The sequence below is a fragment of the Muntiacus reevesi genome, chromosome 5, assembly GCF_963930625.1.
Source record: "Muntiacus reevesi chromosome 5, mMunRee1.1, whole genome shotgun sequence".
Classification (NCBI taxonomy): Eukaryota; Metazoa; Chordata; class Mammalia; order Artiodactyla; family Cervidae; genus Muntiacus; species Muntiacus reevesi.
In genome coordinates, this window is record NC_089253.1 from 88722911 (window position 1) to 88738646 (window position 15736).

Here is a 15736-nt window from a genome sequence, read left to right on the forward strand (position 1 = left end):
CTCTAGAGCACTGGCCCAGTAGTGGTGGTGCACGGGTTTAGTTGCAGCATGTGGGATCTTCGCAGACCAGGGATTAAACCTATGTCCCCTGCATTGGCAGGCAGCTTCTTAACCACCAGACCTTCAGGGAAGACCCTTAACCCATCTTTAAAAGCTTTGTTGGGAATTCCCTACCCTCCTGCATGTGTCCTAAGCTTCAAGCACATGTCTTTCCTGTGAACCACGCTGCTTGCCCACCTGCATCTTCATCTCTGTTCTTATAGGACACCCTTGCTGTGCCTTCCTATTCCCTCCTCATCCATCTAACGTGGCTCAAGACCTGCCCCAAATCGCTCCTCCATGAAGCCTTCCCAGCCCTGCACCTGGCGTTCCTGTTGTCTCTCCCTCGTTGCCCCATCCCATTCTGCCTATTTGCAGGTCTTTGAGCGACCTCTTCTCTAGATGAAGAGGTCGTGAGTCAAGGCCCATGGCGTGCTCCTCTTCACATGCCCCCCCATCCTACGTCACCCACCGCAGTCCCTGATACAACAGATGCACCACAGAATGAATGAATCACATTGGACTTAGTGAAACGCCCCATTCCCAAGTGTTCTGCTGAAGTGAAGTGAGTGGTCGCTTTACTGACCACTGAGGAAAAAGGGCAGCCCTTGCTTAGCCTCAGCTGTGGCCTCACACCCCTCGAGGCCCTTGATACCCGAGCCTCCTGCCCCAGCTCTTGTCACAGCCCCCGTGTCTGTCCTCCCACCCTGCCCCCAGGCCTGGCACGCATGGGCAGTGATGAACTTTGAGGCTGTGCTCCACTACAAGCATCAGAACCAAGCCCGCGACGAGAAGAAGAAGCTGCGACACGCCAGCGGGGCCAACATCACTAATGCGGCCACTGCTGCCACCACGGCGGCCACGGCCACCGCCACTGCCACCAGCACCGAGGGCAGCAACAGCGAGAGCGAGGCTGAGAGCACCGAGAACAGCCCTACACCGTCTCCTCTGCAGAAGAAGGTCACCGAGGTACCCGCCCCCACTGTCGCGGACTGACCCGGGCACCAGGCACCTTGAGGATGGAGCCCTGGCTAGCCTTTCAGGAGCCTGAGGCTCTGCTCTGAAGCCCCAGAGGAAGCCAGAAAGCATGGCTTGCCATCTGGCACTGTTTAGATGGTATTTCTGTGTGTATATTTGCGTTTGGGGACTTGACATAGCCGCTGTGCTAAAGAATGAGGTCCTTGTCGTGCTTCCCACATGGCTGAGCTCATTCTCCTAATGCCCGGCACCTGTGTGGGTGTGGCCTGCACATCTGCGGGCCCGCTCTGAGCACAGAGCCCAGCAGAATCCACTGTCTGTTTTTTTCTCTCCCCTGGGGCAGTCAGTTCAGGTTCAAGCTCTGGGGCAGCTGATAAGCCCAGAGGTCAGCATGTTCAGGGCCTTTAGCCCCACCTCCTCTGCTGCCCTGTCCAGGAAGCCACTGTTAGCCCAAGATATTAATAGTTAAGGCACCCTTGTAGTTACTGGGTGCTTGCTACATGTCAGGTACTGATCTAAAGGGTTTTTGTGCATTAACTGATTTAATCCTCATAACCACTCTTGGAGATGTGCTGTTTAGTGGGCTGTTCTGCCCATTTTACAGATGAGAAAGCTGAGGTGGGAGTGTCACTAACATACGTGTATTCCAACAGGATTTGTCCAAAACCCTCTTGATGTACACTGTCCCTGCTGTCCAGGGCTTCTTCCGTTCCATCTCTTTGTCACGAGGCAACAACCTCCAGGACACACTCAGGTATCAGGAAGGGAAGTCCTCGTGGGCCATGTCAGGGGCAGGTCACAGGAGTCACCTGTAAAGTCCTCTTTCCCTCCCCACCCCCCATGAATACATCCCAGAGTCGCAGCTGACGGCCTCACTCATGTGGGTGAAATCCGCAAAGAGGAAGGAACAGTGCCTGAAGACTCTGGTGTGTAACCTGTTACGTAGGAAGAAGAAGCCCAGCTCTTTCTCAGTGTTGCTAGAATCCCCTCAGCTTTTGGAGGTGACTCTGAGAGGCCCAGACAAATGGCGCGGGCCAGTCAGTCCAGAGGCTGTCAGTGCGCAGCCTCGCTGCATCTGGGGTTTCCTGGCTAAGTGCCAGGTTTCCTAGTGCTGCTGTGTTAGAGGCAACTCTTCCTACACATGCACAGCTTACCTGTGGACTCATCTCTTAGATGTGTGAATTGGTGTGATGGGGATCCCTCTCTGTTGTCTGGAGTGAAATGGTCATTCCCTGGGGGTGATCAGTGTCCAGTAAGGCTCTGGCAGCCATCACCACCACCTACTCCCCAGGGCTCCTGAGACCAAGCACACTGCAGTCACTGGTCTGGGACCCTGCCAGTACTGCTCTTCTAAAGAGTCTTAAAGATGGGAGAACAGGCAAAACCTGGCAAATTAAATTTTCTATGACTTTCCTTTTTCTTTCCCAGAGTCCTCACCTTATGGTTTGATTATGGTCACTGGCCAGATGTAAATGAAGCCTTAGTGGAAGGGGTGAAAGCAATCCAGATTGACACTTGGTTACAGGTGAGGGCACTGGATTATAGTTGGGGACGCTGGGTTACAGGCGGGGGCGCTGGGTTACAGGCGAGGACGCTGGGTTACAGGCGGGGGCGCTGCGTTACAGGCGGGGGCGCTGGGTTACAGGCGGGGGCGCTGCGTTACAGGCGGGGGCGCTGCGTTACAGGCGGGGGCGCTGGGTTACAGGTGGGGACGCTGGGTTACAGGTGAGGGTGCTGCGTTACAGGTGGGGACGCTGCGTTACAGGCGGGGGCACTGGGTTACAGGCGGGGACACTAGATCACAGGTGAGGGCACTGGGTTACAGGTGAGGATGGGTCAGGTCTTGCTCCTCGTCTCTCTTGGAATCATGCAGTGTTGAAAGGAGCAAGGAAGCAGGCACTATACAGTGGATCAACCCCAAGGTCAAGACTCCATATTTTCTTCAGTTCCTTTAGAGAACTGAAGAGAGGGAATCATTTCCACGCCCAACAGTATCTAACAAACCACGTGCAAGAGCTGTTCATGGCTCAGAAGAATAACTAGAGTTGTTTCCACATCTCATAGGCTGCATACTGTGTCTTTCTGATATCAGGTTATACCTCAGCTCATTGCAAGAATTGATACGCCGAGGCCCCTGGTGGGACGTCTTATCCACCAGCTTCTCACAGACATCGGTCGGTACCACCCGCAGGTGCGTGGAGATCCTGGGCAGTTTTCTAACTGCTGACCTTTGATTTGGCCATCAACCTTTCCTAAAGCTGCTCTAGGGACACAAATGCCTCTGGGAGCCAAGAGTCCGTCCTGCCCCAGGAGGGTCTGCCCAGGGTCTTCTGGAAAAGAAAGAATTCCGCCCAAGGCCACACAGCCCCTGCCTGGTAGACGGGGATGAGTGTCAGCACCATACTCTTGTCATCCTCCTTTTACACGTTTGCAAACACTCCTTCTGTGCTTGCTTCAGGCCCTCATCTACCCACTGACAGTGGCCTCCAAGTCCACCACCACAGCCCGGCACAATGCAGCCAACAAAATCCTGAAGAACATGTGCGAGCATAGCAACACCCTGGTGCAGCAGGCCATGATGGTGAGTCCGGGCGGACTCGAGCCACCGAGCAGAGGTCTCGAATGAGCCGGTCTTCCTTCCTCAGGGTGGGGCCGCGTACTCCCTCTGCCGGAAAGAGTCCCTCCTATTTCTCCGAGACGGGCCTTTCTGAGCTTAGCTCACCCTGGGCACGTCCCTCCTTCCCTTTTTTGATCCAGGTGAGTGAGGAGCTGATCCGAGTGGCCATCCTCTGGCATGAGATGTGGCACGAAGGCCTGGAAGAGGCGTCTCGCTTATACTTTGGGGAGAGGAACGTGAAAGGCATGTTCGAGGTGCTGGAGCCCCTGCACGCCATGATGGAGCGGGGACCCCAGACACTGAAGGAAACATCCTTTAACCAGGTATGGTATAAAAAATGACGTGAACTGACAGGACCCCAAAGTCCTTAGCGGACTCCTTTCCCTCTAACCTTTCTGCTGACTTGAATAAAATGTATTCTGATGGAGGGAGGTCATAGGATATAAAACACCAGAAATAACATTTGTCATGAAGTTACAAGAACCCTTCCGAAACTTTTAACTGGAAAACCATGAGGTTCCTCACAAGGCCATCTCATCTCTCTTCCAACCTCACTTCACCTGAGAAGCCATCCTGAGGGTGGGGCTCCGGGACTAGAAAGCTGCCTAGCAACCCAGCCAGTGCTGTCTGGCCAGCGTACCCTCCCGAGCAGTTCTGCTGCCTGCTGGACTCAAGAGTTGGGCTTAGTCAACACAAGTGACACCTTGCGCATTCTCCTGCTTCCCCTCTCAGGCGTATGGTCGAGATTTAATGGAGGCCCAGGAATGGTGCAGGAAGTACATGAAATCAGGGAACGTCAAGGACCTCACCCAAGCCTGGGACCTCTATTACCACGTGTTCAGACGAATCTCCAAGCAGCTGCCTCAGGTAGGATCTCATGGTTCTAGCAGGGTTACCAGTCATTCACTGCCTGAACATTCTGACACTAAGCCCACAGCACCTGGCTCCACTTCTACCTGTAGACTTTGGGACAAGTCATGGCTACTAGCAATCCATTGGAAGATACGTAAACAGCATTTCAGTTCCTCCCGAAAGGCAGAAAGCTAAACTCTGGTAACTATTCACAGCTCACATCCTTAGAGCTGCAGTACGTCTCCCCCAAACTTCTGATGTGCCGGGATCTGGAACTGGCTGTGCCGGGAACTTACGACCCCAACCAGCCCATCATTCGCATTCAGTCCATCGCGCCGTCTCTGCAAGTCATCACATCCAAGCAGAGGCCCCGGAAGCTGACGCTCATGGGTAAGGCCCCTCGTGCACTTTTGGTACTCGAGTCGCCCTCCCAGCCCAGGGGACCCCTCCCATCCTGACGCAACTGCTTGCTGTCCACACTGCTGACCTTTCTCCCATGAATTGAGAGTCAAGTGGAGGACATCCTCGCTGGGACTTCTAGTTGATTCCTCCTGTTGTGCTTCCTTAGGTGAGGCCTATCAGCCCCACCCCAGAGCAGGTGGAAGGGAACCGTGCAGGTCTACAGTGTGGAGGGGGGGTCTGGCAGGAGGCTGGTCAGGGAGCCGATGAGGAAGAAAGAGGCTGCAGATGCAGCACAGCAGGTGACAGGCCACGTCGAGGAGGGCCACCTGGGCTGGAGTGTCCTTCTTTATACTTCACATCCTCTCTTTGCGGGGATGTTTTGTAAAGTGAACTTAGTGAAGCAGTAGTTCTGACAGTGCGGTGTGCTGCCAGGAGGGTGGTTTTGAAGGCCTGAGTGTTCTGCTGGTACTTGGACCTCTTGCGCCTTTGGTGGTGCTTGTGTTTCTTAAACGTGATTATTCACCAGCAGTGGCGAATGCTGGTCCCCGGGTGGTTGTCTCTCTGTAGGCTGATCTCTTCTAATACTAACATGCGTGTTGGTCAGCTTTCAGCAGCTTCTAACTAAAGAGACTTTAACGAAGGAATGTTTTCAGAGGCACAGCTGAGTTAAGAGGGCCAGAAGTATGAAGTGTATAATTAATCACCCCCACCCTTCAGACCTAGAGGGCATGGAGCCCAGCAAGGGCTATAACCTGGAAAGAGAGGGTATCCCCTGACGCCATGGTCCAGACCAAAGTAGAGAGCTACTTCTAGAACCGGAACCTGGCTGGTTGTCAAGGGCAGGTGCCCCGACCTCTCCTTCTTCCACCCTCTAACCTCCTGCCAGTGCCCCCATCGGCCAAACACCAGGGAGCCCAGGGGATGTGGTCTCTAGGAGTCAGGCTTCTAAGGTCAAAGCAGGACAGAGAATGGGTTGGGGAGGTGACATGTAGAGTGACCCATCTCTGTACAGACTCATTCCTGGCCCTTGAAGACAGAGCTTTTTAAAAAACTTTACTTACTGTTGATTCAAACATCTCACTGGGGGACCATCAAAAGGAAGGCCATTCTTTTCACCCATTCTAGGGCACATTTCTTCCATTTGTCAGGACAGTGTGACTGGGTATGGTATGTGTCTGCCAACCTGCGAGTGCAGCAGTGGTCCCCCAGCCAACAGGATGGAAACCATCTGATCCTCGCTGACTGCTCCCCGCTTCACTCCCCACAGGCAGCAACGGGCATGAGTTTGTCTTCCTTCTGAAGGGCCACGAGGACCTGCGGCAGGATGAACGGGTAATGCAGCTCTTCGGCCTGGTCAACACCCTTCTGGCCAATGACCCGACATCTCTTCGGAAAAACCTCAGGTATTCAGGATGCCATAGAGATGGTCCTAGATAACTAGAGAAATCTAGTTATTTCTTACTTCTCTTCCAGGTCGTCACTTACCTTTGCCAAGTAAATGATTCTGTACCTGATAGGAGGTCATCAGTAGCCAAAATGTCAAAGAGAAAGACTCTCCGTTGGTTTCAGAATGTTCTCAGGGGAAGTCCTTCAGAGGACTCAGAAAGGAACATTTCATGGTCTTTAGATGGGAGATTCCACAAATTTGATGTGTTCTATGCCAAATGAAATGACAGCCCTAACAAGCCCTTCCTGTCCTCAGGCTTCTCTCACTCTTCTTTCTGTTAAGAACATGGATGTTAAGTGGGGAGGTCATTTTAGGCTTAGAAGTCATCATGGGATTGTTTCCCCAAAGCAGTGCGTTTGTTAGGCAGGTTGGGAATACTGGTGGTACCTTCATACCATCAACCCCGATTGTGTTTTAGGCTTTATGCTTCACACCACGTCCCTCATCACACGCCCCACAGTAGCCTTGTGTGGACAGGCGCATTAAAACTAGTTTGCATGTGCCACAGGTGGCTCAAAGGTCTGCTCTGTTTTCTGTTCATTGACCCTGCTTTCCTGTGGGCTTTAGCATCCAGAGGTACGCCGTCATTCCATTATCAACCAACTCGGGCCTCATCGGCTGGGTCCCCCACTGTGACACACTGCACGCCCTCATCCGGGACTACAGGGAGAAAAAGAAGATCCTTCTCAACATCGAGCATCGCATCATGCTGCGGGTATGTGATGAGGCTGCCAGACCCAACCCTTCACTGTCTTGGGGGCGAAGCTCGCAAGTCAGTTCGGGAATTGGTACAAATTTGTTTTCCTTGTTCCATCACTGAAAAGTCTATTCAAGGGGATTAGCTATTGACGAAGGATTAATGGTATAAGTCTTCAAGCAGATAACCTTTTCTAAGATTAAACAAGGATCCTAAAGCCTAGCAATTGGGTTTTCATCACCCTCCGTGAGACTGGACGGTATTATTCATCAGGCAACATACATCTGCTGATCCTAACACTGTACACAGAGCGCTGACTGGCTGAATGGGGAAGCAAGGAAGCAGTGTTCAGTAGGTGTGTGAGAGAGAAAAGTAAAAAAGTGTTTGAACCTCCCAGTGCTCTCATTCACGCTGAAGCTGGTACCGAGGCAAGGCCTGATGCCTGCCCCTTTTGCCCTGGCCCCTCCTGTGGTCCTCAGGTTAGAGTGGCCACTGATTCTCCTTATTCCCCTTCTCCTTTCGGTGGCAGTGATGAAATCAGAGCCCCTCTCTGCCTGGCCTCAAAGCCTTGTTTCTTCCAGGCTGTGAGTTGCTCGTCTTGGGTTCCTCTTTCACAGCACTTGTGTCTTGGTGCAGATGGCTCCAGACTATGACCACCTAACTCTGATGCAGAAGGTCGAGGTGTTTGAGCACGCCGTCAACAACACAGCTGGGGACGACCTGGCCAAACTGCTGTGGCTAAAGAGCCCCAGCTCTGAGGTATGGCGCCCCTGCCCCCAGCCTCCCCTCTCGCCAGGAATGGCTTGTTTGCCCCTGTGCCCCTGGTGGACGTGGCCTGTGACGATTAGCTGTGGGTGATGTGTAGTCTTTTAAAGCAGAAACCGAATGGCTGAGCCACGCAGTCTACCTGTAGTTAGTTTCATGTTTCAACCATTGCTTACAATAGTATTTTATTAAGGCTGTTAAATCTTTTTCATATATATTATTAATTTCCTATTTATCTGGTTTTTCCATTTCTTTTAATAGTATGTTTCTAGGTTTGAAGTTTTTGTTTTGGTTTTGATGTACATTTTTAAATGTTAGAAGTTAATAGATTTTTTAATCCTTTCTTTAAAGTTTCTCTGACTTTATAGTTAGAAAGGCTCTCTCCACCTCAAGATTTTCTTGTACTAATTATAAGATTTGTTTTTACACTTAAATCCTTAACCCAAGTTGGAATTTAAAGTTAGGGTATAGATTTTATTTTTAAGGTGATTAACCAACGTGAGTATTACCAGGGGCTTCCCAGGTGGTGCTAGTGGTGAAGAACCTGCCTGCCAGTACAGGAGATGTAAGAGACACATATTCGATCCCTGTGTCGGAAAGATCCCCTAAAGGAGGGCATGGCAACCCTCTCTAGTATTCTTGCCTGAAGAATCCCACAGACAGAGGAGCCTGGAGAGCTACAGTCCATGGGGTCGCAAAGAGTCGGACACTACTGAAGTGACTTAACACACACACAGTATTACCAAATAATCCATCCTCTCACCACTGTAACAGAGTCAACTTTTATTATATACTAAGTTCTTATATGCCCTTGAATTTCTTTCTAGAATTTCTATATCATTGATCTTTCTATTTATCCTCAAGTATCCCACTGTTAATACAAGTCTTTTCTCACTAGTTATTTACATTTAATTTTTTTCTAGGTAAATTTTAGGATCATTTTGTCAGGATTCCCAAGAAAGTGCCAATGAACTTTTATTGAAATTACATTAAATGTATTAAATAATCTAAAAGGATATTACATCTTTTCAATCTTAAGTGGATATCCTTAAATGGATATTTTCATTTACTCTAGTCTCTGTATTTCTAAGCAAAGTTTAATTTACTTAGTGATCTAAGTTCTACACATTTCCAATTAAGTTTACTCTGTTTAGAGTTTATTAAATTTGTAATTATGAATGATTTTTGTTCCCTTATACATTCTAACTGGTTATTGTTAGACTGTAAGCAAACAACTGATTAGAGTATAATTGTGTTGAAAACCAGTTAGTTTTCAGAGCCTCAGTTCACATGTGCTTCTGTGTTGTAGGTGTGGTTTGATCGAAGAACCAATTATACCCGCTCTTTAGCAGTCATGTCTATGGTTGGGTATATTTTGGGCCTGGGTGATAGGTGAGTGAATTTGTTTCTTTGAATCTTCTTTCTCCATTATATAGTTTTTTTGGATGATTTCATTTTGTTTTCCAGTGAGCCTTATGACTGTTTGGTACATGTTTATATTTCGTACTTTAGGCGTTTTTTGCAGCATCAACCTTAGTCCCCTATTATTGTCCATGCCATCAAAACAGCATGTCAAACTAAAGAGAAGAAAAACCATATTTCAAGGGTACTTTCTCTATAGGTTGGTTTAATGTATTAAAAACCACATGAAATCCAGTTGATTTTATTGATTCAATAAACATTTATCAATCATCACTATGCTAAGATAAGTAATCCTATTTCTATAATTGAAACCAACCAAAGTAGATCCCTCTGATAGTTCTACATATTAAATTTCATCCAAATGTACTGACTGCAAAAGTCATTTAGAAATGTTCAGAAATTTTAAAAAATAATAATATTCTGATGTCTACAATTTTTCTTCTGGGGTCATTCTCATGCACTTATTTGAGAGTAAAAAAAAATTTAATCCCACAAAAATAATAAATTCCTGTTTTTAAAAAACTTAGTAGATCACCTGTCCAGAATACCCAGATGCTCCTGCCTGGAGGGGCTCAGGGACTCAGGCAGATGAGAGCCCATCTCGAAGAGCCTTGTCACTCTGAGGTGCCAGCACTGCCAGAAACCTATGACCATTTATCCTGTGACCAAAGACCTTGGGAAAACAAACTGTCTTGGTATCATGGGGCAACTTGTGATTCACACAGATCAATTCTCATTTGAGCCCCAGAGCAGGGGTCAGCAAACTTTTTCTGTAAAGGGCCAGATAGTAAATATCAGTCTTCTCTGGCCTTACAGTCTCCATCACAAGTACTCATCTCTGCTGCTGTAGCACAAAAGCAGCCCAACACAGTGCATGAACAAATGAGCATGACTGTGTTCCAATAAAAATAATTTGCAGAATTTGGGAGTGGAGTGCTAGCTTTGGCCTGAGTGCTGTCATTTACCAACCCCTGGCCTAGAGTCTCACAGACTTGGGGATCTGTTCATCCGAGCTGTTCTCTCTTTTTTCTCAGACACCCATCCAACCTGATGCTGGACCGGCTGAGTGGAAAGATCCTGCACATTGACTTTGGGGACTGCTTTGAGGTAAGCACATGTTCCAGAACCCAGAGGACCACCTTCTACCCCACTCCGACCACTTAGGCAAACTTAAAAGCCCAAATGCCGTATTCTTACCCCTGACTCTTCTCTCAAGGTGATAGAACATCAGTCTAATAGATGAAGTATGTGCTTTTTGATTCTTGCCGTAACAGGACTCAGAAAAGGAGATGTTGGTTGAAGGCCTGGGCATGATACACACTTACCTTTTTTCTCTCTTTCCCTCCCCACTCCCCCACCTTCTCTTTTTTTATTTTTAAATTTTTAGTTGTCTTAAATTCCAGCAGTAAGTTCCATCACTAAACTAGACTCAGGCTGCTTCCTTTCTATGCTCTAATTGAAATCAGTGCTGGTGATGCAAAGGAAAGCCACCTACCTGCACCTGGCTCCAGCTGAGGAAGACAGTCTGACCAGTGGACCTGGGTTTTCCCTTTATTACCCTTAGGTTGCTATGACCAGAGAGAAATTCCCAGAGAAGATTCCATTTAGACTAACGAGAATGCTGACCAATGCTATGGAGGTGAGTGGATGTTGGTAACAAACTGCTTTAAAGTGGGACCAGTACAGTTCTATCCCCTCTCCAAGGACAGACTTCCTTCCTTGTTAGATCTCCAGCTCCCCAAATGCCCCGCTTATGCTGTAGTCGTATCCTCCTGGTATTTTCCATCCTGTTAGAAATGATCAGTCTTTAAAAGTCTTACCCAACCTTTACGCCAGACCTTGTTTCATATGAATGACAGTCCTGACCCTTTGCTCTGAGGCATTCCCAGCCTGGCCCCTCAGTAATGGCCATATCATCTTTCTGAGTGGGATGACACACCCTCTGAGGTGATGCTGGGTGGTAAGGCCTTCGGGGACCAGCATGGTGACTTCCGTGGTGAGCAGCTCTGGTCCATCCGCAGGTCACAGGCCTTGATGGCAACTACAGGATCACGTGCCACACCGTGATGGAGGTGCTTCGGGAGCACAAGGACAGTGTCATGGCTGTGCTGGAAGCCTTCGTCTATGACCCCTTGCTGAACTGGAGGCTGATGGACAGTGAGTCTCAGCAAAAGCCAGGGTGCTGGGGCCCACCCCCTCCCACAGTGGGCGTAGCCAGTTCAGTCCTGCCCCCCTTCACACACAGAGCCCAAGACCCAGTACTCAGCTGCCACACCACTCTTCCACAGGGCAGCTGTGGTGGCTGGAAATCAATTTCAAGTATTTTTATTCACTAAGAGAACTCTGGTCATCAGTTTAGATCTTGATTAAAGCATTTTTCAGAATAAATAAGTACTCTGGTGACTTTTTTTAGGTTTCATGTTGAATAGCAGACAGAATTTTTACAGGATTTGCAAACAGTTGTGCTGTCTCAACAGTGTCTTAGTCTGCTCTTTATTCCGACCTCCTCAGAAGGCATTTACTAATCAGAGGCATCTTCTCCACTGCAGTTGTCACACACTCACTTGTTGTCCAGTTTACATCATCTGAATCCCACTCAGCCATATAAAATGCCCCTCAGGATCAGATTCATTGTGAACATCCACCCATTTACTCCTGAGTGTTATGTTTTTTGTTTTCTCTTAGTTATGACTTTTGGGAAAATTATATTTTTATGATTAAGGGAAAGTATATCAGCCAAGTTTTTTTCAAATCAGTTTGAAGTGCTTTTTAACCCTCCTTTTCTTTCTTTCCCTAGCAAATACCAAAGGTAACAAGCGATCACGGACAAGGACAGATTCCTACTCTGCTGGCCAGTCAGTAGGTGAGTGCTGCAGACTCTGTCCTCCTTTTGTTCAGGGTATTTCTAGAATGGGGCAAGCCTTGTCACTGCCTTTAGAAGGCATGACTTAAGTAATAAGCATCTAATGTATTTTTTATTTAATGACTCTCAGGAAGAAGTGGGTACCTAGAGCTCAGAAATTTTGATCACACTATCCAATCTTAACCTATATGTAAAAACACAATCAGTTAAAAGTATATCTGAATTGGACTTCCCTGGTGGTCCAGTGGGTAAGACTCCACACTCCCAATGTAGGGGGCCTGGGTTCGATCCCAGGAACTAGTCCACATGTCACAATTAAGATCAAAGATTCCATGTGCTGCAACTAAGACCCAGCAGAGTCAAATAAATTTTAAAAAAAAAAAATTTTTTTTTAAAAATTATGTCTGAATATAGTCAGTCTTTAGCATGCCCTTTAATGGTGTCTGGGATGATTACTAACTATGTTACCTTAATTCTAAAGCTTTGGGAATAGCTCAGGAGTAGGAAGATGGGAGCAGCGGAAATGTACACACACTGCTGCCTGAGCAGCTAGGAAACCATAGGAAACATTGTTCCCAGGAATGTGGTCCACAAAGCAGGGTTATAAGAAGATGACGCCCCTCTGAGAGCCAGAACGGACTCTGTGTATTCCCTGCTCTCAGACGTCTTAGAGTCAAGCTGTTTGAGACATTTACCTTTTCCCTTTGCCCCTTAACCCTAACCCAACCCTTTGACCCCCACATTCAACAACACCGTACACAGTCATATTTTGGAAATACCACTGGGATGTAAAACAGTTAAACATTCTCTCCAAATACTTAGGCAACATTTGCAACTGGTTACCAACTAGGCCAAATGGTATTCAGAGGTATGAAAACAGTGTGACATGCTGAGACTGCTCTGAGGAAGCACAGAATCCCAGAGTGTATATGGAATAATAGAGCGGCACACTGCAGTGTAGGCAGCTGCCATGTGGTTTGGTTGGGAACCAGGGGGTGGTAGGCCTTAGAAAGGAGGTATCACTCTGAACCACAAGGGTTAAGGGAGTCTGTGGGCTGGTAGAATTGAAGCTGAGCCTTACTGGATGAGTGGAATCTGGATGGGTAGAAAGGAAGAGAGTGTTCTCGGCAGGAAATGGGCATCCTGGATCCATGTCATCCAGGAATAGCTTGGACTCTACCCTGGACACTGTGATAGGACTTGGGATTCCCTGAATCACCCACAGTGTCTGGGGGCCTCATGCGGATGACTGGTCTCACCCAGATTATGTGACACTTACTGGTATAACTCTCAGGGTCTGCCTTGTTAATACATTATTGGGTGACTCCCATGTGCCGCCTGTGACATACCAAGGGGAGTTAGGACAGCTTGTGCTGATGGCACCAGTGGTGGTAGGCCTGGTTGCTTGTATGTGCCTCAAAAGTTAAGTTCCAAGGACTCATTAATTAAAGTATTATCATCACTAGCTTCTCTTTGAAGACCTGTCATGTCCCAGGGCAGTGTATAAATAGCTTTAGAGTTCTGATTGTAGATGCCTCTCCTGAAGGCCACAGTCAGCAGAGGGTGAGCCTAAAGCCTGTGGACTTCTCCCCAGAGTTGATGTATAAATTCCTCCAAGGAATAACATTTCAGTCACGTGTGTGATCCTTTGAAAGCTAGTTTTCTTTATGTTATGACCAGTTTGGGTCCAGCCAACCAAATTTTGTGGCCAGATCTTTGACCTGTGAGCCTATTCTGTATGTCTGTTCTGTTTTATTAATGCTGTAGGTTTTCATGCAGATTTCAAATCTTTCTTTGAGGGGGTGAGGGAGTTGTGCCATGCAGTTCGCAGGATCAGTTCCCTGACCGGGGATTGAACCCAAGCCACAGCAGTGAAAGTGTTGAGTCCTAACCTCTGGACAACCCAGGAACTCCCTAAAAAATGTTAAATTCATAAAGAGCATAACACTTCCTATTTCCTTTCTCCTCTGAGACAGGTGGGACAGTGTTAAAAGGGAGATCGTACATGAAGAATTAGAGCTAATAACTTGGAATAGTGGCTTCTTGGTGTTTGAATTTTCTGATTTTTTTTCCTCCTAGAAATTTTGGATGGTGTGGAACTTGGGGAACCAGCCCATAAGAAAACGGGGACCACAGTGCCAGAATCTATTCATTCTTTCAGTAAGTCCAGCCTCTGAGGAATTGCATCAGCTAGCTCATTAAGAAAAGAGCAGCTGTGAACACAAGGAGGAGGGTCAGTAAGAGGAAGCAACAGAACTGCCTTTGAGCAGCAAAGGTCCCATGAATTTCTCATTATATTCTGAGGACAAAGATAAACAAAGAGGAAGAATTGCTCCACACTTAACAAAAGTGAATATTTGAGAAAAACAGGGGTGTGCATTGAACCTGTTATGATGATCCAGTCTTACTATTATTTCTGCTTTTGTTTATTCCAGTTGGAGATGGTTTGGTGAAACCAGAGGCCCTAAATAAGAAAGCTATTCAAATTATTAACAGGGTTCGAGATAAGCTCACTGGTGAGTGTGTATATGTGTTTACTTAAAAGGAACATAAAACCTCCTTGAGTGGGTGTTCAGCTCGGTTTCCAGTGGTGTTGGTGCCTAAACTGTGACCCTGTGCTGCTAACTGGACTATCTCTGAGGCCATCAGTGAAGGATCCTCTCTGATTCTCTAATGACCATTTTAACAGTGAAGTTTAACAGTAAAGTTCTGTTGAGTCCAAAGTCAGCCAAATTCAAGAAAATTAATCATCATGGCCGAAATTAGAGCAAATCTGACCCCTTGGTTCAGTGCCCACCTGTGCTCAGGTAGCTGTACGGAGTGGAGGGCCTGGATGGGAACACCGTGTACTTTTGAACAGGAGACGTGTCATATAGACCAAATGGTGTGATGTGGGGGTGGGAGGCAGGGAGGCCAAAAGCCCAGCACCACAGCTGGGGCCCTACAGGCCTGTGTCTCTTCCTCTGGCCAGAAAGTGACAAGAACACCTCACTCAGAAGGTGGTGAGGATGAACTGGGACATGGGAGGCCCAGCACATAAGCTCTGTTGTCAAGGCATATTGGTTCATTAAGGACCTGCAAGTTCTAGATGTTGAAGAAACAGTGTCGGTTAAAAATAGGCATTTTGCCTGCTTTCATGGGTCTTGGACTCTAAAGAGGATTACTGTTTTAAGTGGAAGAGAGACTAGGGCTGTGATGACAGTAACAGGCGAATTTAAGTCCAAGAGTTCCAGAAAAGCTTCCCTCAGCAAACTACCTAGGAGCTAAAATTTGCTAGAGGAGTTAATTAGGGCAGATTCTTCCAGGTAAAGGAAACAGCATGTGCAAAGACCCTGTGGTAGGAGGGAGGCTAGCAAGGAAAAAAGGTCAGAGAGCCTGGCAGGCCAAACTGCCCCCAAGAAGGGTGAGAGGAGCATAATGCAAAGTGTTTGGACTCTGAGAGGGCCAGGGCCAGACCATGCAGGGCCTTCTGTTTTTACCCTGTATCTTGTGGGCAGTGAGAAACCACTGGAAGGTTTTAAGGGGGTGGAGGAGAGCTGGGCAGGTTTGCATTGCGAAATCCTGCCTGCTCTGACTGTGGGGGGAGCAGGGGCTGGAGGGAAGGAAGCAGCTGCCACAGTCAGTGCCAGCTGGACAGCTGATTAGACAAGGGTG

The 15736-nt window shown here is 47.9% G+C and overlaps 1 protein-coding gene across 2 annotated transcripts in view; it reads left to right on the forward strand.

Annotated features, from left to right (window-relative positions):
* Positions 1-15736, forward strand: part of MTOR (mechanistic target of rapamycin kinase) — a 120922-nt gene that overhangs the window by 102304 nt on the left and 2882 nt on the right. For both annotated transcript variants that reach the window (XM_065935765.1, XM_065935766.1), the window contains 18 exons: positions 757-1008; positions 1671-1771; positions 2446-2542; positions 3110-3208; positions 3476-3598; positions 3775-3957; positions 4367-4501; positions 4702-4876; positions 6156-6291; positions 6903-7050; positions 7669-7791; positions 9107-9189; positions 10254-10326; positions 10784-10858; positions 11241-11376; positions 12017-12082; positions 14162-14242; positions 14518-14598. In XM_065935765.1, coding sequence (XP_065791837.1) covers positions 757-1008; positions 1671-1771; positions 2446-2542; positions 3110-3208; positions 3476-3598; positions 3775-3957; positions 4367-4501; positions 4702-4876; positions 6156-6291; positions 6903-7050; positions 7669-7791; positions 9107-9189; positions 10254-10326; positions 10784-10858; positions 11241-11376; positions 12017-12082; positions 14162-14242; positions 14518-14598 — 2167 coding nt within the window. The remainder of the gene's footprint in view (positions 1-756; positions 1009-1670; positions 1772-2445; positions 2543-3109; positions 3209-3475; positions 3599-3774; positions 3958-4366; positions 4502-4701; positions 4877-6155; positions 6292-6902; positions 7051-7668; positions 7792-9106; positions 9190-10253; positions 10327-10783; positions 10859-11240; positions 11377-12016; positions 12083-14161; positions 14243-14517; positions 14599-15736) is intronic.